The sequence below is a fragment of the Lagenorhynchus albirostris genome, chromosome 1 (genome assembly GCF_949774975.1).
Source record: "Lagenorhynchus albirostris chromosome 1, mLagAlb1.1, whole genome shotgun sequence".
Classification (NCBI taxonomy): domain Eukaryota; kingdom Metazoa; phylum Chordata; class Mammalia; order Artiodactyla; family Delphinidae; genus Lagenorhynchus; species Lagenorhynchus albirostris.
Window position 1 is genome coordinate 11826154 of NC_083095.1, and position 25539 is coordinate 11851692.

The 25539-nt window shown below is 49.6% G+C and overlaps 1 protein-coding gene across 2 annotated transcripts in view; it reads right to left on the reverse strand.

The window, feature by feature from the left end:
• RIN3 (Ras and Rab interactor 3) overlaps positions 1–25539 on the reverse strand; it is a 118979-nt gene that overhangs the window by 77312 nt on the left and 16128 nt on the right. For both annotated transcript variants that reach the window (XM_060167695.1, XM_060167770.1), the window contains exon 2: positions 4543–4750. In XM_060167695.1, the coding sequence (XP_060023678.1) occupies positions 4543–4750 (208 nt within the window). The remainder of the gene's footprint in view (positions 1–4542; positions 4751–25539) is intronic.

Sequence of the window (25539 nt, forward strand, 5' to 3'; positions counted from 1 at the left end):
CAGTTCCATGAGAGTGATATTATGCAGCAAAGGGCCTTCCCAGCATCTCCTGAAGATCATACTATGCAGATTCTGCTCTTACTAGCTGTGTGACTTCAGGCAAGTGACTTAACTTCTCTGTGCCTTCATTTCCTTATCTGGAAATGGGGACACTAATAACACCAACCAGACAGAAGTCGCTGTGAGGAACAATAAGATCATGCAAAGAACAACTTTGGGTAAAAGTTGGCCAGTCTTTTATCAGAGTGTGAGCTTTAGGGCTTTGCTTTCTGCTTGAAAATACAGAAGCTCACGGGGAGGAGTGGGGTGTGAGGGCAGAGAATTGAACAGAAGGTGCATCTCCTCCAATTTTGTTGTCCTCGGGGCTGACCCAGTCCCTGTGGTCTCAGAGTGAGAGTAAGGGGGCAATAGCAGGAAGGGCCCGGCTGACCTCTTTTAGCCCATCACCTTCGGTCTTAACAGTAGCCTGTGGTCTCACTCCTGGGATTAGATTCAAGGCTCTGGACAAGGGTGTCACTTCAGGACCCAGCCTGAAGCTTTCTGTTTTCTATACACAGCCCCTGAGTTATAAAATAGCGACCTGGGTACCTCCACCTACTTGGGGTGAAGAGGTGTCTGGGCCTCTTGTAGCCACGGAGCCTGGGATGAAGGCTTAAAGCCTTGTGTGATGTGTGCTCACCTGGAAAGTAAACACAGCCACGTGACCTTCGTCCCTCACTGCAGGCAGGCCCTGAGCAACTGGCCCGGCTTTGCCAGCTCCCCAGAACCAGCCCCATCCTCCCTGCCATCCTTCATTCACTTGTTCTAACGAACACCCAAAGCCAGACATACTCTGCACCCAAGTCTGAGCCAGACGCTGGCATTGCAAGGCAATGAATGCATCTTGGTGCTGCCCTCCAGCGACTCCTGCCCTCTTCCCTCCCTGTGTGCCCCAGCCCAGCTCATGCCCACTTCTGGGGCTCAGCCTGTGCTGTTCCACCACCCATCCACCCACTCAGCTCCCCCATCCCAATCCTGCCCGTCCATCCTGCATGGCCCAGCTAGGCATCTGTCTCCTCCAGGAAGTCTGCCCAGATCGGCCCACCTGGACAGGCTCCCCGCCTCCTCTAGGTCACTCGCTGTCCTGCCTTTTACCCAGCACTGAGACATCCCCTCCCCATGCCTTCCCATTCATATCCGTGCATGAAGCCCCCACCAGACCCTCTGAGAGGACAGTGGTAAGATCAGATTTTATCCATCTTCATAAACGTGTCTTATACCCAAACCCATCTGGTATTGACTGACCTCAAAACATTACTTCTTTTTCTTTCCGGCTACTAACCTTCACCCTTGTGAGGGGTGTGCTTTGGCTTAGCCGAGACTGGGATCAAATCTCAGCCCTGTAACTCACTAGCTGTGTGACCCTGGGCAGGTGACTTCACTCCCAGTGGTAGAGGCTGCTGGGGCCCTGCCCACTCTTTTTAGTGGACACCAGTCCTGCTTCCAACAGCCAGCTTGGCATCACTTTGCTCACCGGCTGTTTCTGGCCAGAGTCAGATCTTCTCATACTGAGAGCAGAGAGGTGGTGCTGGAACATGAATCCTCGTCCCCCATTGCCTGGAACCAATGGCTATCAGCAGTCAGTGGATAATATCAGCTCCCTCAGCCCTCTGGGCAGAATGACCTTGAGATGTGTTTCTACCCTGGCTCCCAAAGTGTCCCAGCAGAAGCCAGCTCCACTGCCCCCAGGGGTAACCTGCGTCAACACATACCTTTTTTTTTTTTTTTTTTTTTTTTGCGGTACGCGGGCCTCTCACTGTTGTGGTCTCTCCCGTTGCAGAGCAACAGGCTCCGGACACGCAGGCTCAGCGGCCATGGTTCACGGGCCCAGCCGCTCCACGGCATGTGGGATCTTCCCGGACCGGGTCACGGACCCGCGTCCTCTGCATCGGCAGGCGGACTCTCAACCACTGCTCCACCAGGGAAGCCCAACACATACCTTTTATTAGCTGCCCTCCCTTCCTTGTCTTATTTCCCCCCCTGGTGTCCCCTGGGGTCACCTCCCAGACCCTCTGCTTCTGGGAACCCCAAGGGCACTCTGCATAGCCACAGTTTCATTATCAGTAAAATGAGGATAACGGCAGAGTCCACCTCACAGGATTATTGCGAGGATTAAATGAGGTGACGTTCATACAACACTTTGTACGGGGCCTGCCATTAATAAGCAATCTCCACACAGAACCACTACTGTTGTTTTGAGTTGGGCTTGTCATAAACTTTGTGAAGAGAGTATCGAACCTTTGGCCAAAGTGGGCATGACTTACACCCAGTGCAGCTCACCTTGGAGACCCACCTGCCATCTCCCGGGACGGTCCTCACTGTCTGGTCCACCCCCATCTACACGCATACCTGGACACACCTCTCCTGATGACCAAGTAAGGTCCAGAAAATGGCCATTCGTCACACCACAACCTTGCACTTGGGCCCGTTTCTCAGCTGCATCCTCCCAAGAAGGGTGGGACGCTAATCCCCTCAGATCCTAATAGGAGAGTGGACGACCAGCTGGGGCTGCAGCCTGGGAATACCCACCGGAACACCTGCTGGTATGAATCCCTGATTTTATTTTCTATGCAGTTTCATAATCTGCTCTAAAGCCTCAGGCAGTTCGAAACTGAAAGCCTTTAGGTGGGGAGGAATGAAACAACAGATCTTGTTTCCTTGAGGATGCGGGTCTCCCTGCCTCCCCCGCCTCGCCACAACCCTCTCCCCAGCTGGGGCCATGCCTCGGGGGAGGCCTACCCTGGCCCCGGAGGGATTCAGCTGGGTCTTTAGGCCTCTACGGTCCCCACTCACTATGGCAGGAGCCTCTGTGGGACTTCGTGGTACTTTGCTGGAGGCCCCATGAGTTCCAGTAATTCCAAAGTTCAGGTACAACTGCTGACTTGATGGATTTTATCTAGTCCAGGATGAATTAGTCTGCTAACTACCTGAGCCCCCTGTGTTTAGGAGCTTGGACTATTCCCCGGACACAGTGTAGTGATACATACCACATTGAGGGTAAGAAGGGCAAAAAATGGCTATAAGATGCAATTCCATCTCGGTCAAATACAACCTGTGTGTATGATACAGCACGGGAGCTCCCCGACTGCTCAGGCACTCGATCGCTGTGTCCCCTGGGGGAGGTCACTTAACTGCTTCGTATCTCAGTTACTTCCTCTGTGAAATGGGTATATTAGTATTACCTACCTCAGAGGGCTGCTGTGAGGATAAACTGTCCTTATACACGTGACAGTGCCCAGAACACAATAAAGTGCTTGGTGAATGCTAGCTGTTACAGATGTGGGTGTCTGCACGGAAGAGGAATGGACAGATACGCCACACACGCCCAGCAGAAATGACTTCTGGAAGCAGACCGGTGGCTACCAGGGGCCAGGAGAGGAAGGAATGGGAGTGACTGCTTAATGGATACGGGGTTTTATCTTGGGGTGATGAAATGTTTTGGAACTAGATGGAGGTGGTGCTTGCACAACCTTGTGAATGTACTAAATTGTGCACTTAAAAAATGGCTACTTTTGGGCTTCCCTGGTGGCGCAGTGGTTGAGAGTCCGCCTGCCGATGCACGGGACACGGGTTCGTGCCCCGGTCTGGGAAGATCCCACATGCCGCGGAGCGGCTAGGCCCGTGAGTCATGGCCGCTGAGCCTGAGCGTCCGGAGCCTGTGCTCCGCAGCGGGAGAGGCCACAACAGTGAGAGGCCCGCGTACCACAAAAAAAAAAAAAAAAAAAAAAAAGGCTACTTTTGGGTTATGTGAATTTCACCTCAATTTTAAAAAAGCCCCAAACAAAAAAAGACTTCTGGGAAATAGGTTAGGTGAAAAAGAGTGGGTGGCAGAGACCGTTATCAGACACTTTACTTCTTACTTTATCACTTCTGTCCAGCTGGATATTTTTTTTACAGTAAATACTTATATGTATCACTTTTAAAATTAAACAAATTAAAAACAATTTTAAAGGAAGTAGCACATAAGAGAAAATGCGTGGTGCGTGGCATCTATCTTCCTCTGTAATGCTTACACCACGAGGAGGAAAATACTATTAATGGCCCCATTTCAAAGTGAGAAAAGTGAGGCTCAAAAAATTGAAGCCATTTCCCAACTCACAGAGCTTGACTCCAAAACAAAACAAAACAAAACACTTTCGATTCCATCACACAGCCCCTCATATTCACATGTAAAATAAGGGGGTGTAAAATGATTTCTCAGTTCCCTCCGGCTCGGAGACTCTCTAGTCCCTGGCTGAGTTCTCAAAGTGTCAGTCCTGCCGCGGGCACCCATACGCCCAGAGAGCCCCCGCCAGCCGTACAGCCCCAGTGGGACACCTGCTCCCCAGAGCAGAAACCACACCTCCCACCAACCCCTTGCTCCTGAGTTCTGGTCGAAAAGCTGATAAAACCTAAGAAAAGAGAGCAAATGGGCAGCTGTCCAGAGGGCAGCTACTTCCGTGGGAGCCCGCGCAGTTCCCGACAGCCGTGCCCACCTACCGGCCATGAGAGACCCCGACTCACCCCGGCCGCCTCCCGGTGCAGGATCCTGGTCGCCTCTGCCCGGCCCAGACCCAGATGCAGCCACACCGGGCAGGTCTTGACGAGCTTCTCCAGGACGCTGATGCCCCGGAGAGGAAGGCAGTTCTTCGGAGTGACTGGCAGACGAGGCCCCACGCCATCTTCCTCCTCCTCTTGCTGTCCCTCTCCTTTGCCAACATCTGGAATAGGACTGAGAACAGAATCAAATGACCAGCCCGTCCTGCCGCCAGCCCAGAGAGGGGTTTACAACAAACGGCGATTCCCTTCAACCATGCTTATTTATTCAGCATCTACGTAGCCTGGGGCCCTTTGGGGAATTAAAAATGAACAAACCGTGCTCTTCGCCTTAAGGCGCTTATAATAAAATGAGTGAGACATACACAGAAAAAACCAGCTGTAGCACAAGACTGGAATAAATATAACAGAAGCACAGTGCAACGGAAGTAGCTAATTCCAAGCCAGGGTGGGTTCAGGAAAACAACGGCATTTGAGCAGAGCCCTGAAGAGGGTTTTTAAAACACTTTTTAATTGAAGTGTAATTTATACACAGTGAAATGCACTAGTCTTTAGTATACAGTCAGACAAAGTTTTACGTATGTCTACACCTGTGTAACTACCACCCAGATCAAGAGAGAGAGCTGTGTTACCCAATACCATAGCCACTAGCCACATCAGATCTTAAGTTGTCTGAACTGAGACATGCTCTAAGTATAAAATACACACAGGATCTCAAAGACTTCGTATGAAAAAAAAAAAGGACCACAAAATAGTTCACTAATAATATTTTACATGGATTGTATATTGAAAGGATAATTTTCGGATATATTGAGATAAGTAAAACATTATTAAAATTAATTTCACCTATTTCTTTTTACTTTCGGTGTGGCTACTAGAAAATTTAAAACCAAATATGTGGCTTGCATTATATTTCTGTTAGATATGCTGATACAGACATTTCCAGAAGGCTTTCTTGTGCCCCTCCCAGTCGACACTCCCTGACCCCCAAGCTGACGATGTAAAACGTCAGGGTCCCCGGGGAAAGGAGGAGAATCACAGGCCTGAGAAATGGCAGGACAAAGTAGAGGTTCAGTCTAAGAGATCCCAGACCGTTCCCAACACGCTCCCTCCACCCGACCCCCTGCACACTGGCATGTGAGTTTTGATTCCAGAAAAGGAGGAACAGCATCTTGGTGCCTCAAATCCTGAGTCGGGTGGGCTGTGTGGTCTGTTTGCCTTCTACCTGAGGAACGAAATCTCAGGATATCTGCAGGGGTGAAAACCTTAATCAGACAGAAGGGGCTAGTTATAAAGCCAGGAAGATGTGGCTGGCCTCTCCTTTGCTCCATGTCCCTCGATGTTGCCCACAGGCACCAGAGATAAAGCTGGTTGTTAAGGAGCTGCCGGGGGGGGCGGGGGGGGGGGGGGGCGGGGCAGGAGGAGGCCAGGATGAGCCCTGTTAGAGGCACAGAAAAGTGGAATCATTTGCTGAGGTCAGAGGGCAGCGGGAGCCAGGAGTCCTGACGAGGGGACGAGCATTTCCTCAAGGGGAGGGCGAGGGTCCTGGTGGTTCTCTGGGTGGTGGGGAGACTGGGAAGTGTGGGATTAAACAGGTCTAGCGGTGTTGGGTTTTGCAGAGACCAGACTAGAAAGGTACGTGGTGATGAGAGATCCGGCAATGTCAGTGTGCTAAAAATTCCCTCCTCTGACGCCTCCACTCTAAACCTTCCGAGGAGCCCTCCCTCCCTGGATGCTGCGTGTGCCGTGGGTTCCTACGGATTTCCCCTCTGGGTCCACACAGAAGAGTGTGCCACGTCACCAGGCTGACAGGAGTGTCCCAGGCAGCTGCAGGCGTCATGGGTCTGGAAGGGGCAGCAGGGCAGCCCCATGGGCTGTGGAACTGCGTCTCATTTGGGTCTGGAAGGGGTCTGGAAGGGTCTGGAAGCCCCATGGGCTGTGGAACTGGGTCTCATTTGGAGCTCAAGGCCAGGGCGGCCCAGCTCATACTGATGTGACCTCTTCCCAAGCCCTGAAATGCGGTCCAGCATCTCCTCTGGGAAAGCAGTGAAAACAGTGGAGGCCAGAATTACCCAGAAACAAGCATTCAGGGCCTGTTAGGTTTTTCCAACCTCCCTTGGAAACACAAAACATCCTTGGCACCAAAAAGGCTTTATAATCATCCTAAAACCTTCTCACTTGGCCCAGGGCTTCCCCCAGAGGCCAGTTAGGACTCTAACGGCAGCTGGAGTGACAGCAATTGGCTCTCTCTCTGCCACTAACTAGGCTTAGGTAGCTTAGTTAAGTCCATGGGTAAGTCCATTCCCTCTTAGGGTCTCAGTTTCTGCATCTATCTGCTTCTCAGACTAAACCACTCAAGAGGCCAAAGGCTCTTGAGATATTGCTTTCCAGGAACTGCCCAAGTCTTCCAGTGTTCTCCTTTCCCGCTGGGTGGGCCAGGGCAGGAGTCACAAGGGCTTGCTCAGGGCCCCCTAAGTGGTGGCTTGGCAGGACCTGAGGCTTGGAGTGGAAGCCGTAAGTGTCAAAGGCCGCAGCAAGGTCTAGACATTACAGAAGGAGCAGCTGAGGCTAGGGGAGGTTTGGGCCTTGCACCAGGTCACAGGAGCAGCAGAGCCCTGAAGGGACAGAGTGACACGGACACCTGCTGTGACCAGGCCAAAGAATGGTAACGGGACCAGGAAGTTGCCTCCTAATCTCTGAGTCCCTGCTGACCTTGGGCCTCTAGATGCCCATTTGCGACCATTAAATGCTGGTGCTGATGCTGGGGCTCCAGGCTGGACTGCCGGGCTCGAGCAGGAGGGCAGAGATGTGAACGCCCTGAGCCGGCACCCGGGCAGGCTGCTTCCCTGCCATGATTACTGTTGTTAAACAGCTTGGCCACACCAGCTCTAAATGCCAGGGACCATCACTGAGCCCACAGTGGATACGTCATCTGCTGGTACGGTCGGCCACCCCGGCTCCCATGCCCTCCCTCTCACCAGCCAAGATCCAGCGGAGGGCCCTGCGGAGGCAGCCACGGGGGCCCCGGGTAATTAATGGCACTGTTAGCGCAGAATAATGAGCCTAAAAACTTTAGAGCAATTCCACCGGAAAGACAAACCATTCCATGACTCGTTTTCCTTCTGCTCGCTCACGGGAAGTAGAGCAATTAGCTCTAATCAGCAGTCCTAACAGCCTTCCGATTCAAGGGGCGGGTCGTCCGTGCTGCCCCACCCAGACGCAGTGTGGTCAGACACCAGGGAAACCCTTGCCCTGGGCCACAGGGACAAGGCCTGGGCTCAGCGTCCTGGCCTTAGCTCCCAAGGGAAGGAGCGACCTGGCGTGGTGCTGCATCCGGTCACCGGCCTGTGAAACCTGGGTGAGGTGGAGAGGAGAGCTCTGCTCTGGGGTGGAGAGGCCGCCCGAGGGGGCCACCTAGGTGGTGTGGGGTCAGCTCGGGGTGCAGCACCCTGGCTGGATGCTGCCTGTGTGGAAGAAGCCCCCGCCGTTTCCCAGCTCACGAGGACGCCAGCTTCGGGCTGCCTGTGTGGGTCCCAGGGAAGCAGCTCAGAAAGTTCCAATGAAGCCTCATTGTAAAGAGAACTGAGGCCCCCTTGTACAGACTTGGCCGGAACTTGGGGGGAGTGTGGGATGGAAGGGGAGGACCAGGAAAAGGCCGTCTCCATCCCACCCACGATCCTGACCTCAGGCAGGCCTCACCCCAGCTTCAAGGCCAAGTGGCTGTATTGAGATAAAGAGACCTGGTCCCAGCAATCAATGTTATGGGACGGCCCGATCACTCTGTGCAAGGTGCATGAGTATACAAATGACACGGAGGGCCAGGGTAGGAGGGGTCCTGGTAATGCCTATCAGGGCAGCAATGTGCCTCTTCATCCATAAGTAGCCCACAGCACACAGTCATCCTCACACCTACTGGAGTGGGCTGCACTGTGTCCCCCAAAGAGATATGCCCAAATCCTAACACCTGGCACCTGTGAATGTGACCTCATTCGGAAAAAGGCTCTTTGTGGATGCAGTTAAGTTACAGATGACATCATTCTGGATTTAGAATGGGCCCTAAATTCAATGAGAGACAGAGGAATTCCCTGGAGGTCCAGTGGTTAGGGCTCCGCGCTTCCACTGCAGGGGGCACGGGTTCGATCCCTGGTCAGGGAACTAAGATGTTACAATCCACGTGGCGTGGCCAAAAAAAAAAAGACACAGAGATACAAGAAAGCCATGTGAAGGCAGAGGAAGAGAGTGGAGTTATGAGTTTTGAACACCAAGGATTGATGGTCACCACCAGAGGCTAGGAGAGAGGCATGGAACATATTCTTGGTTTAGAATCCGCCTGCCAACGCAGGGGACGCGGGTTCGAACCCTGGTCTGGGAAGATCCCACATGCCGTGGAGCAACTAAGCCCGTGTGCCACAACTACTGAGCCTGCGCTCTAGAGCCCCTGCTCCGCAGCAAGAGAAGCCACCGCAATGAGAAGCCCACACACTGCAACGAAGAGTAGCCCCCGCTCTCCGCAACTAGAGAAAGCCCATGTGCAGCAACAAAGACCCAATGCAGCCAAAAATAAATAAAATAAATAAATAAATAAAAAATAAAATAAAATAAAAAAGACGAGGATACTGAGGCACAGAGAGACTAAATAGCTCATCCAAGGTCACACAGCCTATGAGTGGCAGAGCTGGCGTTAAAACCCAGACAATCTGGACCCAGAGTCTGTGTTTATAACCTCTACACTATTCTACTTCTTGAAGAAATTTTAAAAATTTCCCATGTATATGTATCCTTGTAGTACCTGGCAAAGAAAGAGCGTTCATTAATGTTTTTTATCCCATTTGGAATATATACAAACACACACTGAGACACAGAAATATAACTATACACAAAAATAATTTCCTGAAGGCTCTGTGAGACATCATTAAGGACAGTTATTTCTGAGAAGTGCAGGGGAGTTGTTTCAAATTTGTATGCTAATTATGCATTACTTATAGGATTAAAACTCATTTTAAATAAATATGTGAAAATACATCTGTTTGTCACAAAAATGCATGCAGGGTGGAGACCTGGTGGCTTTGGGGCCTCCCGAGCCCGCGTGTCATCCCAGCTCTGCACTGACTCGCTAAGGGGCTTAACTGCCTACGTAACCACGCTGACTCCAGTTTCCTCTTCTGTAAAACGGGGAGTAAGTAAAACCAGCGGAGAGGGTTTCTCTTGGGCGTAAATGAGATGAGAGGGCACACCCTGCTTGATGATTATCTCTGGAGTGATAAAGAGCAAACCTCTAAGAGCTGTAACTGAATTGCCCGGTGGGGCTCCTGTGCCCACCGTGAGCCTCCAGAAGGCCAAAGCCTTCCTCCTTCTGAAATGGCGCCGACTTCTAGAGCTGGGGCTGGACCGTCCAGAAGCCCCAGAGGGGAGTTTTCTCTGTCTCTGACCTTGGAGGCCCGGAGAACCAGCCGTGCCTTGACACTCCCAGGGTGAGGGAGGACAGTCGCTCATTGCTGTCCCCCACTCCCACTCTCTCCCTTCTCCTCCATGCTGACTGCTCTTAAATGAAATGACTCCCTCTGTAGAGAGAAGAAGGGACCAGATGACAGGGACAGGCATGTAGGGGTGTGGGGGGAGGTGGGATGTTGCAGGAAGAGGCAACAGCCTCTCAGTGGACCCCTCTCACGACAAACTCACAATCAGAGATGCGGTGGTCATTTCACACACTCTGCATAGCCTGAAGATGAGGAACTAGGACTCACACAGCCTCAGTCCCAATCCCTGCCATATCTGGCCGTGGGACCTAGGACAAGGTATTTAACCTCTACGGGCCTCAGTTTTCTCATCTGTGTAATGGAGCTGGTAATACCTGCCACATGTAACATGCATCAAGCATCGTCTGATACATGAGAACACCTCAAATAGGTCATTATTCTACCTGGAGTAACCACGCACATGGTCACGCCCTGTTTCTCTTACGAACACCAGCAACATGAGAAATGGCCTAAGATAGGCGAGAGCCCATTGCTCAGCCCCTAAATGGCACTAGAGCACCAACGGGGTACAGCACTCCATGAGAATGAAGACAGGTGCACCTGCTCTGAAAATGATTTCCAAAATCTAAAAGAGACGGAGGTGCCGTAGCCCAGGCCCCAGCAGCCCCACTCCCAGGACGCACACGGTCTAAGGAGATGATTGATAATGGAAGCATTTATACTGAGAGAAAATGGGGACAACCAAAGTCCGTCCACGAGAGAACGAGAAATAAGTTGTGATTAGTCCACCCTGGACTAAGGCACAGCTGCTGAAAGGTAGGAACCAATCGCTACACAGTTAAATCTCAAAATCCTGTCAACTGCATGAATATTAATTCCCTGATCTTGAGTCGTGTGCTGAGGTTAGGTAAGAGAATGCCCATGTTTGGGAAATACCCACTGAAATATATGGGCGTAAAGAGGCACAGTGTCTGCAAATTACTGTCACAAGGTTCAAAAAACAATGAAGGAGACAGCGAGAACCAGCAGATGTGACAAAATGTTGATAACTGGTAAATCTGAATGAAGACTGTACTACAGGAATTCATTGTACTAACCCTGTAACTTTTCTGGGAGTCTGAAATTATTTCGAAAGAAAAAAGTTAACGAGTTTTTAAAGTCAAGCAAACCAAATCCCCAATGTTGAGTGAAGAAAGCAAATTACAGAAGGAATGAAAATATTTCTATAAAGTGTAAAAACGTACACAACAGTCCTGTGTCTTGTTTGTGGATACACATGCACACCAAATTCAGGATAATGGTGACCTCGGAGGGGCTGGAAGAACATGGGGTCAGGAAACTGTGTGAAGGAGGCTTTAGCCAGTTCTGTAACGATTTGTTTGCTTTTGAAACATCTGAAGCAAATATGACAAAAGGGTAGGATTTAACAAAGCTGAATTATGGGTGATCAGGGCATTGCTATGTTTTTCCTCTAGATTTCGCTACCTTAGAAATATTTAATTTAAAAGCAAAACAAAAACTCCACATGCACACACCTTCTCCCAAGGTCCCAAAGCATGTCACGAGCCAAGGCGATATAGAGCGGGGGTGGGGGGTGGGGGGTTGGGGGGGTTGGGGGGGTGGGGGGTGGGGGTGGGGGTTGGGGGGATGGGGGTGGGGGTGGGGGGTTGGGGGGTGGGGTTGGGGGGTTGGGGGGTGGGGGTGGGGGGTGGGGGTGGGGGGGTGGGGGGGGTCTCTGAACACCTCAGCCTGTTCTTTCCACCAGGGCAATTTCCCTGGGATTCACTCCCGCTATTTTTTCTTGGCATTTTTAAGTCAGTTCTGGAGCCTTGAGGGCCTGTGTTGAAAGGTCATCAAGATGAGTCCATTCAAAGAACCAGGCCCCAGGGGACTTTTAGGAAAATCCTCTGACAGCTGCCACAAGGTCACCAGAGCAGAAGCCAGAGGAGGTCACTGGGGCCGTTTCTCTGCACTGTGGCAGCACAAGACTTGGGCCAAAGAGCAGCAGCTGATGCCAGAGGGAGTAACAGCTTGGAGTTCCAACCGCAGGTGAAGATGCCAACAGGAACAGTCCAGCACGGGCAGCAGGCGCTGGGGCTGGGAGCCGCCTCCTCCGGAGGCTCTGATACGATGAACAAACACCCCTCCTGGGCTCAGTGTCCCCCACTGTAAACAGGAAGACTATGCCACTGAGAAAATAAAGTTCATATTTTATGGCAAGACGAGAAAATTTAAACATAAAAGTTTTATTTGCCGGTTTGGGCCTCCTCCCTCCTCTTTAGTGTGTGCTGTGCATCTGCATTAACCAGACCTCCTTAGGAGATAACATTCCTTCTTAATCTTGTAAGGGGCCACGATGACCCATGACCCACTGCGTGCTTTGTAATGTAGATCTGGACTGTGTAAACTGTCAATTATATGTCATTTGAGTATGGCCCTTTGTCTCAAAAACGTATCTACCTGTGTTTTGACCTCTAAAGGGTGGAACAGTTTTCAGAGCTCTCTGAAAGACTGTCTCCAGGGTTATAATGCTCAGGTTGGCTCAAACAAAAATTTCCATTTCTTTCCAGATCAACTACTGATTAACTCTTTCATCTACACCACTTACCTCAAAGGTTGTGTGAGGGTCAAATGGGACAGTATAAGGAAGAACCCAGACACAGCGGACACTTAAGTGGTAACTCCTAGATGAGATGGAGAGCTCAAGACAGTTCATGGGGGAAGTCAAGGCTCATCAGACCCTGGGGCAGAGCAGGGAAGGGGTTCCCGCTGGTAAAGGAGAAGGATCTGGGAACTTTAGGGGTGGGGGAGCCCCCCTGGAACTGAGTTCCCCTGACAAGTTTATGATTAACCTCAATCCAAAACTTTATTCCCTTTCTTGTCCCGCCCCTGTTCCCCTCAGGATTGAGGTGTATCAAAGAAAAGTGGAAATTAAAACTGAATAGGGCACTTTGGGGCCTTCCTGGATACAAAAGCCCCTCGTTGTCCCCCGTTTCTTGTTTGTAGAAAAAGGCTTTGGTCTCCTAGGCCTTCCTTGCGTTCCAAAGAGCAGATTCAAGCAGTTACTAATTAGGGAAGTGAAAGAATGAAGAAACAAAGGGAAAGTAGTCAATCAAGAAAAGTAAAGACAGCTTAAACAATAGTAGTTCAGTGATAAAACAGAGTCCTATTTCCTCCTCAAGGGATATACATAACAATCGTTCTGCAGAAACTAAGACAAGCCATCCAGGTGGAGGATGGTGACTACATGCTGACCATAATAAGCAGTAGACCCCAGACTGGCTGGAACCAGGTTGATGCTTAAGATTCCCAAAACACCACCCTGATACCTCACCACCAATGAATCAGAAGATCCCTGAGCTGCAACCCTCACCCCAAATGTTGCCTTTAAAAACCCTTCCCTGGGCTTCCCTGGTGGTGCAGTGGTTAAGAATCCACCTGCCAATCCAGGGGACACAGGTTCGAGCCCTGGTCTGGGAAGATCCCACATGCCGTGGAGCAACTAAGCCCGTGCGCCACAACTACTGAGCCTGCACTCTAGAGCACGCGAGCCACAACTACTGAGCCTGCGTGCCACAACTACTGAAGCCCGTGTGCCTAGAGCCCGTGCTCCGCAACAAGAGAAGCCACCGCAATGAGAAGCCCATGCACCGCAACGAAGAGTAGCCCCTGCTCGCTGCAACTAGAGAAAGCCCACGCACAGCAACAAACACCCAAGGCAGACAAAAATAAATTAATGAAAACAAAAACTAAAACAAAAAACCCTTCCCTGAAAGCCATTGGGGAGTTCGGGTCTTTCTTTTGAGCATGAGCTGCCCATTCTCTTTGCTTGACACCTACAGTAAACGCTGTACTTTCCTTCACTACAACCTGGTGTCAGTAGACTGGCATTGCTGTATGTGGGTGAGCGGACCCAAGTTCTGTTGAGTAACAAGCATACCAAAAGACCTGTTGGAGCAGTTGGTCTGGATCAGTGATGTGCTAGTAAGCACTGGTCTAGGACAAAAAAAAAGTCCTGATATGTAGTGAATGCTGATTGCCATTGTAAGTACTCCCACCATTGCTGATAACAAGCTATCAATGGCTTAACAATTAGCTTAAAGTTCCTAAATATTGAACAATAGGCCTTTGTGAACCTATCAGCTGCAGCACACCCCCTGGAATTTTAACACTGTCCTCTACCTCAGATGTTCCCCTAACACTGGAGTCCTTTCTGTACCATCCCAACACGTAGTTGTATCTGTCTGAAGACCTCTAATGACGGGGTGCTCACTACCTCACTGGGAAACCCATTCCAAGAAGCAATCCTCAATTTCTATTGAGATGAAATCTGCTCCTCTGAAATGTCTCCTTTTGTTTCTTTCTCTACAATTTTTAAGGCCACAGGGACAACTCATCCCACCCCCACACAGCCCTTCAACTATGTGGAGAAGGCCAGCACATCTCCTCCCCCCACCCCTAGTGCCATCTCTTCTCCAGGTTGAAGAGCCCCCCTCTTCCACGTGGTGCCCAGAGGTAACATTTACCAGCTATTCCCCTGTGGCCAACACTGCGCCCCACAGTGGTTTACACACATTGTCTCCATGAATTTGCATACGGGGTGGTTTGCTTTTTAATAATATTTTAAGGTGTACAATGCAATGGTTTTTAGTATTATCACAGAATTATGCAACTGTCACTACAATCGATTTTAGGACGTTTTCACCACCCTAGCAAGGAATCCTGTTCTCATTAGCTGTCATTCCCCATTTCCTCCTAATGCCCCAGCTGGTGTCAACCACTTATCCATTCTCTGTCTTAATAGGTTTGTCTTCTGATACTTCATATATGGAATCATACAATACGTGATCTATATTTGGTTTCTTTCACTTGGCATAATGTTTTTAAGGTTCACCCCTGTGGTCACAGCTCACTGAATGCATCAGTGCTTTATTTCTTTTTATTCCCAAATAATATTCCATTGTACGGACATGCCACATTGTACGTATCCATCAGTTGATGGACATTTGGGTTATTTCCACTTTTTGGCCATTATGAATAATGCTGCTGATATTCAAGTATGAGTTTTTGTACAGATATTGTTTTCAATTCTTGTGGGTACATACCTAAGATTAGAATTGCTGGGTCGTACGGTAACTCTATATTTAGCATGTAAGGAACTGCCAGGCTGTTTTCCAAAATGGCTAAATAACTTACAACTCCACTGGCCGTTCAGGATGGTCCCAATTTCTCCACATTCTCATCAACACCTGTTATTATCTATCTTTATAATTATAGCCATCCTAGCAGGTATAAAGTTGTATCTCATTGTGCTTTTTTTCTTCCAATTTTACTGAGATATAATTGACATACAACACTGTATAAGTTTAAGGTGTACAGCATAATGATTTGGCTTACATACATCATGAGAAGATCACCACAATAAGTTTAGTGAATATCTCATTGTGATTTTGATTTGCATTTCTCTGATGTATAAGTACATTGAGAATCTTTTAGTTATTGGCCATTTGTATACATTCTCTAGAAAAATGTTTATTCAGATTCTTTGCCTGTTTTAGAATTAGATTATTTATCTTTTTATTATTAAGTTGTTAAGTTCTTTATATGTAGATTCAAGTGCCTTATAAGGTGTTTGGTTTGCAAATATTTTCTCCCATTCTGTGTATTGTCTTTTAATTTTCTTGATGAAAAGGTGAAGGTGTCGTTTGAAACACAAGTTTTTAATTTTGGTGAAGTCCAATGTATCTATTTTCTCTTTTGTTGCTTGTACTTTGGGTGTCATACCTAAGAAATCAACACCTAATTCAAGATCATGGAGATTCACCCCTGTTTTCGTCTGAGACCTTTGACACTTAGGTCTTTGTTCCATTTTGAATTAACTTTTGTGCATGGTGTGAGGTAGGGTCCAACCTCCTTCTTTTGCATTTGGATATCCTGTTGTCCCAGAGCCACCTGTTGAAAAGACTATTTTTTTCCCCATTGAATTTTCTTCACACCCTTGTTGAGAATCAGTTGATCATAAATTATGGAGTGGTTTTGAGCCCCCTCATCTGCACCGTTTTTATCCTTCTGAGTATCCACTGTTTTATCATCCTGTCTTTCTCCATCTGAAATGTCGAGTCTCGAGCAGGGAAAGGATTCCCCAGGTGTGCCTTGAGCAGCTCAGAAAGGAGCATGACCATCACCTCCCTCAATCTAGATAGTTTACTCCTATTAACATGACCTAAGACAGCATCAGCTTTTCTGCAGCTGCATATATAACATTCTTGGGGAACTATAGGAAAGTTTTTTGGATTCTGAGGTTGCGTTCACACGGTGGAAAGGAAGGGAGATAACAAGAGTTTAGGAGATGAGTAGTTACGTGCACATCCTGTATTCGTCAGGAGAATGGGTATGATATGAAGGAAACGGCACTGAGCTCAGACTCAAGAGGCCACGGTCTGGTTGTGTTGTTCACTCTGTGACCTTGGGTAACTCACTTCCCCTCTCTAGGCTCAGTGGCCTCTTCAGTAGAATGAGAAGACTAGACTCGATCTGGAATGGTAAGTAGGTTGGATTTCCCTGTGAACCCCAGTTGATAGGCAGCAGCTGCCTGGACTGTTATGCTAACCGAGAAAGACTGCTAGGATCGCCTAGTGATGTCTGCCACGGGCTCTGTCCTGGGCTATGCGTCGTCTAGCACGGACGAGACCCAGGACTGGGGCTCCTCCCAGCACTATGCATTCCATGATTCTGTGACTCAACTGACCCCTGGCCCGGTGCCACCGGAAGGCATTCTGCCGAGCCAGGCTGGCTCTGGCCCAGCAGACAGCCTGAGAGAAGGCAGGCAGCCAGGCCAGCTTCTCTGTGGCTTCCGCTCCACCAAGTGCTTTTTCCTGGACATGTGGAAGCTGAGCTACAGCTGCCGCCTGGGTGCACCTCCGGCCCAGCCTTTGGAGGACACAGAACCGACAACGCAGCTCCAGGATGACCAGAGAGGTCACGTGGAGATGGAAGAGAGGCAGCCGGTTTCAGAATCAGCATCTCTCACATGTATAATGTGCAAACGCTCGGCCAATGCTTCCAGCCCAGTTCCACAGGCCAAATAACTGCAAGAGGCCCTAGCGGGTTCCCACAGACGCCTGAGGCTCCACGGACTGTGCTTGGAATCCTGCTGTGAGAAAGCTCCCTACGTGTCTCCTCACCCCGAGACCAAAAGGCCTTCCAAGGCGAGGTGGAGCACGGGTGCAGCTTGACCCCCGACCCCTCGGTGGGTCACCCCAGGGAAGCCGGGACTGGGCTCGGCAGGCCGCTGCCCAGAGCCTCACAAGGGGAAGTCAGCTCAAGCAGGTCTTCCGGGCCCCGGAAGTGCTGAGAACGGGTCTGGCTGTCTCAGTTCGCACGTCATAGCCCACATCAAGGGGTCGAGCGGGTCAAAGGCCTTCAAACTTTCCACACCTGTGTGCTGCAGGACTCTGCCACCCAGCGTGTGTCAGGCAGTGCCCGGCTCGCAGCCCTGCCCCCAGGCAGCCTGCTGGGTGCTCTGCTGTCCACCTGTCCACTGGGGCCTGGGTGGAGCCCACGGGAGGCACCTGGCTTCAGTGCTGAGGCCCTTCTGGTGGCTGTTCCCACACCCCGTTTCTCAGATGCTCTGACTGCTGGCTCACAGCTTCCCTCCGCCTGGCCTCTAGCCCTGGATGCCCGTGGCCTTCCCGGAACTGGGGCTGAGTTCCTCCACCCTCCCTCTGTAAGCTTCTTTGGCTCACAGGTGCCAGTCCCTTTCCCGATCCCAGCCAGGCCCTTGAATCCAGCCTGACGTGACCCAGCCTGCTTGTCCTGCTGACCTCCCCTCCCCCAATGCCAGGCCTAGGTTAGGACTGGCCACTCCCATCAGGACCCGGTTCATAGGTGATGGTACCAATTCTGTCCCCAGTGCTGTGTGCAATTAGGCCTTGAGTGGTATGTCGACTAGCAGTTTAAGTATGGGCTCGGGAACCAGACAGCCTGGGTTAGAATCCCAGTTTAGTGGCCTCGGCAAGTAACTAAACCTCTCTCGCCTCAATTTCCTCATATTTAAAATAGGAAATATAAGCATCACTACATTATGGAATTGTTGTAAGAGTTCAAGATACTGCCCGGCATATAGCAAACATTCAATGATGTTATCATACATTCATTCATCCAGTAAGTACTTACTGAGCATCTACTATGGACCAACACCATTCGAGACTTATCATAATAATACTTACAATAATAGTCACACACAGTGAAAGAGCACTGACGTTCCCTCCCCCGCCCCCTCCACCCTGAAAATTCTTGGAAATTTCACTGAACATGGAGATGGTTACTGGAGAAGACAGAATTTGGGGGACCAATTTCCTGGCTTAGACTGAAGCTGGAGGCAGTGGGGACACAAGAACCCTGGTCACCAAGGCCAATGGGCAGGCCCCGTGCATCTTTGTGACGCGTGCACTTAAGATGCGCTGAGGCATCTCCAAGGAGACAGGGGAGGGTAATCAGGTGACGCCCCCAGGGGCGGGGGGGGGGGGGGGACTGGGAGATGAGCAGACAGGGATGGGAGGGGAGGCACTTCCCCATACATCCTTTTGTGCCTTTTGGATTTGAACCATGTGATTATATCACCTATTGGAAAAAGAAGTAAAAGAGTTCGTAACTTTGAAAAAGAAAAGTTCTCGTCAAGGGGGTTTCAGATGAGGAACTGAGCTGCGTTCTGTACAAGGAGCACCAGAGAACTCTGCTTTCTTGTTTTGGTGAAAACTGCACAGTGTAGGTCATGCCCCTTCTAGAATCTGTCTCAAAGAGATATTTTTAAAATGCAGATAAAGCTTAATGGACAAAGATGTTCACTGGAACGTGACTCACAGTGTGAGTCGTCAAAAACTGGAAACAATCAAAAGGTAAACAATACTGCTTGCTACATGCCCGTCTCTTCCCCTCCCCAAACTCTGTGTTCTGGTGTCGGTCACATCTACCGCTGTGTGTCCAGGCTCAGCATGGAATAGGTGCTCAATAAAAATTTTTAAATGACTGAGTGGTTAAGGAAATATTAGTACTATATGAAATTGGCAACATTCCACCGTTTTTGACCTACAGAGAAAGTGATTTTAGATATTCAACCTAATACAAACACTGGAATAATACATCTGTAAAGACAGAGTTGCACATGTGCAAAATGATGCTTGGACAGAGATACTCATTGGATTCATTGGAGTATTGTCTGTAATGGAGAAAAGACTGGGAAGGATCTAATGTCCATCATAAAGGGACAGGTAAATCAATGAATACAATGCCTCTGTAAATACTACGCAACTGTAAAAAAAGAAAAAACCAAAAAAAACAAGGAAGCTCTCTGTGTACTGACATGGAAAGGTTTCCAGTGTATGTGGTTAAGTGACAAAAGCAAAGTACAGAACAGTATGTAGACTGTGCTCCCTTGTTGGAAAAAAAAAAAAAGAAGAACTTCCTGTATTTGCATAAAGTCGCTCTGAAGGAAAACAGAAGAAACTAATAATTAGTGGGGCAGCTATGTGAACGGCCACATAGGGGATAAGGTTGGTGGGAAGACTATTTCACTGTATGTCTTTTTTTTTTAAATACATTTTTATTTTGAATCCTGCGAATGTATTACCTACTCAAAAATAAATTAGTAATGTTTCCAGAGACTTCTGTGTGCCAGGCATTGCTCTAACTGCCTCACATATATTAACTAAGTTAACCTTTTCAAACAACCCTAACAGGGACTTCCTTGGCGGTCCATTGGTTAAGACTCTGTACTCCCAATGCAGCGGGCACGGGTTCAATCCCTAGTCGGGGAACTAAATCCTGCATGCCACACAGAGTGGCCAAAACCAAACCAAACCAAAACAAACAACCCTACAAGGTAACTCTGGTTATCGTTCCCATTTTACAGAGGGGGACACTGAGACACAGAGAAGTTAAGCAACTCACTGAGGCTGTGGAATGTGGCAGGGCTGGGATCTGAACCCTGGCCTTCTCTAAGTCTATAGTCCATGTACTTAACCACTCTGCCAAATCCCTCCAGACTCCTACTCACAATGTAAGGTTAAATATTAATCATTATAATACAATACAAGAAAGAGATGGAAGTGCCCATCATCGGATGAATGGATAAAGAAGATGTGGCACATATATACAATGGAATATTACTCAGCCATAAAAAGAAACGAAATTGAGCTATTTGTAATGAGGTGGATAGACCTAGAGTCTGTCATACACAGTGAAGTAAGTCAGAAAGAAAAAGACAAATACCGTATGCTAACACATATATATGGACTTTAAGGAAAAAAAATGTCATGAAGAACCTAGGGGTAAGGCAGGAATAAAGATGCAGACCTCCTAGAGAACGGACTTGAGGTTATGGGGAGGGGGAGGGGTGAGCTGTGACGGGGCGAGAGAGAGTCATGGACATATACACACTAACAAACGTAGTAAGGTAGATAGCTAGTGGGAAGCAGCCGCATGGCACAGGGATATTGGCTCGGTGCTTTGTGACAGCCTGGAGGGGTGGGATAGGGAGGGTGGGAGGGAGGGAGACGCAAGAGGGAAGAGATATGGGAACATATGTATATGTATAACTGATTCACTTTGTTATAAAGCAGAAACTAACACACCATTGTAAAGCAATTATACCCCAATAAAGATATTAAAAAAAAAAAAAGAAAGAGATGGAGGGTAGATCTTGTCCACAGAGTGGAAGACTTAATACTCTCACGGTATGGATTCTACACAAACTGACTGAAAGAATTGGTGCACTCCCAAAGAGAACCCCAAAGGCGTTCTGTGAAAAGGCACACGTGATGCAAAGGGCCAAGAACATCCAAGACACACCTGAAGAAAAGGGTAGGATTGGTCTGCTGGATATCAAGACTTATGATGGAGCTACAGTGATTAAGAAGGTGTGGTACTGGTGCAGAGACAGACACGTAGGTCAGTGGACTAGAGGAGTCCAGAAATAGACCCCACCCACACAGTCACTTGATGTACATATGGTCACAGTAGAATGCTGAGGAAAGGACAGTCTTTGCAACAAACTGTGCTGAGACAACTGGGTATCCACATGGGAAAAAGACAGAAATGTGACCCCTTATTCACAGCTCATACAACAATCAGTTCCACAAAGACTCTTCTGACTTAAATGTAAAAAGCAAAACAAAAAAGTTTCTAGAAGGAAATAAAGAATACCTTCATAATCTGATGGAAGAGAGAGACTTCTTAAACAGTATACACACACACACCCCAACCTTAAATAAACTGTTAAATTTGACTGCATTAAAGGACTTCTCTGGTGGTCCAGCGGCCACGACTCCGCGGTCTCAATGCAGGGGGCCCAGGTTCGATCCCCGGTCAGGGAACTAGATCCCACATGCCGCAACTAAAAGATCCCGCGCGCAGCAACGAAGATCCCTCGTGCCGCAACTAAGACCCAGCACAGCCAAATAAATTAATGATTTAAAAAATTGACTGCATTAAAATGAAGACTTTCTGTTCATCAGGACACCATCAAGAGAGTGAAATTTAAGCCCTGCATGGGAGAAGACATTTGTAACACAAAGGGCTCAGAACCAGATTATACACAGAACTTTGACTCATCAATAATGAAAAGACAAGACAAACAAAAATGAATATAACAGAAAAATGGGCAAGAGGCTTGAGCCGGCCCTTCACACAAAGGCTATCCAAATGGCCAACAAAGGTCTGAAAAGCTTCTCAACAGCCTGAGGAATCAGGGAATCTGGAGTTTAAACTACAAGAGCCCATGAGAACGGTTATCATGAGGCAGACCTACATGACAGGGCTGTGGAGGAAGCCGACACTCCTGCTCCACCGGCAGGAGTATAAGCTCGTCCACGAGCGAGCGGCTGTTAATCCTGGGATTAAGTGATTTCTGTCTCCTTCTTGACACTTTTTTTTTGCACATTCCCAACTTTTACACTGAGTGTGTATTACTACGAAAATCAGAAAATAACAGGCGAACATGGCAGGGGACACAATTAAAATGGAAGAATAGACGCCCTGCAGAGAGTCTTCCTGGAAGATCAATGTGCTTGTCTGGCCTCTCCTTCACATACCACTGAGTGAAATGTGCAGGGATGTGAAAAGATTGCCGTAGGCCCTGGCTGGCTGTACCTCGGTCACCTGGACACACCAAGGGAAGGGCCTCTGACCCTAGGGAACAAACCCATGCTGACCCTCCCCTTACCTGTGGCCCATTTACCTTCTCTGAGCCTCAGTTCCTCTTCTGCAAAAAAAAAAAAAAAAAAAAAAAGAGAGAGAGAGAAATGTCATACTCATAGGGCCAAGTAGCTGGGCAGATCAGACAGAATTGCGTATGGGAAGGGTGGACACCCAGACGTAAGTAAATACATAAAACAGGTCCAAAGGAACCAAACTGATTCCAGAAATTATTTTTCAGTTGGTAGGGTTTTCCCCGTTCGTGACCTAGCCAGAGCTGCCCCAAAGAACTTCGTGCAGTGATAGAAATGTCCCATGTCTGCACCGTCCAGTATGGCCACCATCAGCTGCCTGTGGCTACGGGGCATTTGCAATACGGCCAGTGCGGCTGTTACCTCATTTTAATTAATTTAATTTGTAAAATAGCTACATGTGGCTAGTGGCTATTGTATTGGACAGTGTAGGTCTAGACTTTTCTATTGTTTAAATCTTTTCAGCGTGTGTGAATTCGTGTACTGTGTGTGGGATTTGTTTTTAATTAGAAAGAAATAAAAAAGAAAGACGATAAAAAAGACAACGATATACATGTCAATGTTATTACCATTAGCCATTACCTTACTTGGAAAGTCTTCGGGAAAGGAGACTGTGCCCTCGGTCATTTGTTCCAGCGTTTAAGGCCCCCTTCTCTCAGGAGCTGCCCCCCGCGGCTGGTTGCAGACAAGGCCCCTTTTGCACATGGATCCCAGCCCAGGCCTCCCCAGGCCTGTCCCTACAGAGCTGCCAGAGTCCTTGCCCACCCTCCTTCCGCTGCCGTCTCCTCCCCAGATGAGCCAGGCTTGGGAAACAGGAGGCCTTGATAGCTCTGGGGAGGCCCTCCCTCTGCGCCTGCCAGCCTCCCTCCAGGAGCGCCCACACCACGTGGCAGCCCACAAGTCACACCGTGACCTTGGTCTCTGGCCTGGCCTGCTGCTTACTCAGCGGCTCCCCATCATCTGGGGGAAACGGGAAGGAGATCTCCTCTCGGGCTTGACAGTGGGGCTGAGGAGGGAGCAGCAGCCCCACGGCGGACAGGACTCAGCCCAGAAGGGGAGCCGAGGGCCCTCCACGCCCTCACCCAGGCCCCCACCCCCAGCCCTGCTGGACCTCTGCGGGCGCTTCTCTGTCCCTCACCCTTAGCGTCCAGGGCTTGACTGAATTCCGCTCTGACACCAGCCTTTCAAGGTCTGTGAACGAGACTGACAACTGTACAGACCCCATAAGGCTGCTGTGAGGACAAAACAGCCGACTGCATCTGGAGCTTCACAATGGCTCCGTCGATGGTTGCTGTGGACGCTACTCATGCTGGACAGCTCTGAGTGGTGCAGAAAATGCTTTGCCCTGGAAAGGGAGCCGGGCTCTATTCTAGCCTCTGCTACAGACTTGCTGTGTGTCCTTGGGCAAGCGCCCCACCCACCCCGGGCCTCAGTTCTCTCAGTAGTGAAACAAGTGAAAGGATACCCATCCCTCCGCTCTTTCAGAGGTTGCCAGAAGGGTGAAACATGGCCACAGAGCGAGAAGGATGTGCTTTGACAAAGTGAACCCCCATTTCTAAACTGGAAGTGGGGTCAGGTCCAGGGCCGGCCCAGGGCTTGGGGCCGAATGCAACGCTGACGCCCGACAGCTGCCCTCCTGCGGGCACTGCCCGCACTCCGAGGACACAGGCTGGGGACGCCAGGCCCCCACCTGCACCTTGCAGGAACTGCTACAGCACCCCATTCCTCCACCCGCTGGCAACACTGAGTTACCCGGCAGCCCACCTTACACTTGTCGTGACCACACTTCCTCGGCTTGGTCACGAGCACGTCCCAGGCTCACTGGTCCTGATGCTTCTTGGCAGTGTGCCTCCTGGGCCCGGGGCCACCTCACAAAACTAAAAGGATGCCCCACCTCCCGCCTGAAATTCCACCCTCAGGGCTGCATCCTTTCTAGGGTTTTGGTACCCGGCTCCCGCCCGCCTCCCCCTGGCAGACTTTACAGTGTGCATGGTCCCTCATGCCTTAGCATAAGGGAAGTTACTGGTGGTGAGTTTTCAAGTGTGGGAGGTGGAGGAAGCTGAGGCCACTGGCTCATTACCTTGGGGACCATCGAGAGGCACTGGGGCGGGGAGAGAGGACGGTGCACTGAAGAGGAACACGCCATCCCTCCGGGTTAAAGTGTTTCCCAGCGACTCCAAGGACAGGGGTTATAGGGTGTGATTTGGTCAGTGGATGACAAGGGAGAGGCTGGCGGGTGGGGTCGGTGCCCCTTTCTGCACCTCCAAGGCTCTCCACCTGGCCCATCATATACAGCCAACTCGGGGAGGGGGCTACGAGGTCACCCCCTCCGTGGGGCTCAGAAGGCTGGGGGCAGCATCCCTCCCAGGATCCAGGCACACCTGGATCTAGGGGAGGCAGCAGGGTCTTGGAATCTTGGGATGCAGCACAGGGATGCAGGGAGCTCGGGGGGAAGGCCAGAGGCTCTGGACTCGGACAAACCTGGATTCGGGTCCTGGCTCTGCCGTGGATTGCCGAGGGCTTCCACTGAGTCACTTGCTGTGCCTCAGTTTCCTCGCCTGTAAACTGGGCACTGCAACCCCAGCCTCACAGGGCTGTGACAATTAACTGAGAAACAGCTTTTAGCAAAGGGGTCTGACATAATCGCTGTAATATTAGTGTCAAATCTGTGAATGCCAACGATCCCCGATTTTTATGCCTTGATGGATACGCTGCTCCCTACAAAGACGCATCTGTGAGAATCACAGAATGTGACATACTGGCACTGACCGCTCCCCTCCTTGGAAACTGTCCTTTCCAAGCCTTGAATTTCACTGGAGGGAGAGAGGACCAAAGTCCAGGGACAGAAGGGATGGTGCCTATCTCAAGGACGCGTGCATCTTAAAAACAGACCACGCACAAGTCAGGCACTTCGTAATCCAGAGGAATGAACTGCTGATACTGACGTGCAGACAGTTTAGCCGAGAGCTTCGGGGCTGACTTATCTATACGACGTACATACAGTCCATTCTCAGCATTTGTAGTTGGTATGTTTTACGAAGTCGCCACGGACTCTGAGTTAACGGAAACAGAACCATTGCTTCTGGGGGAAACACACGGGTAGGCTCCTGCAAGCTGCTGGTCACAACATTTTCATCAACTGATCAAGACCTATCTTATTTTATGTGTGTTTCTGTTTAAAGACACCTTATTTACTACATATCACTGATTCATTAACCTTGAACTTCCGGCCAACAGCGCTACAATTCATGCCTGAGCAAAGC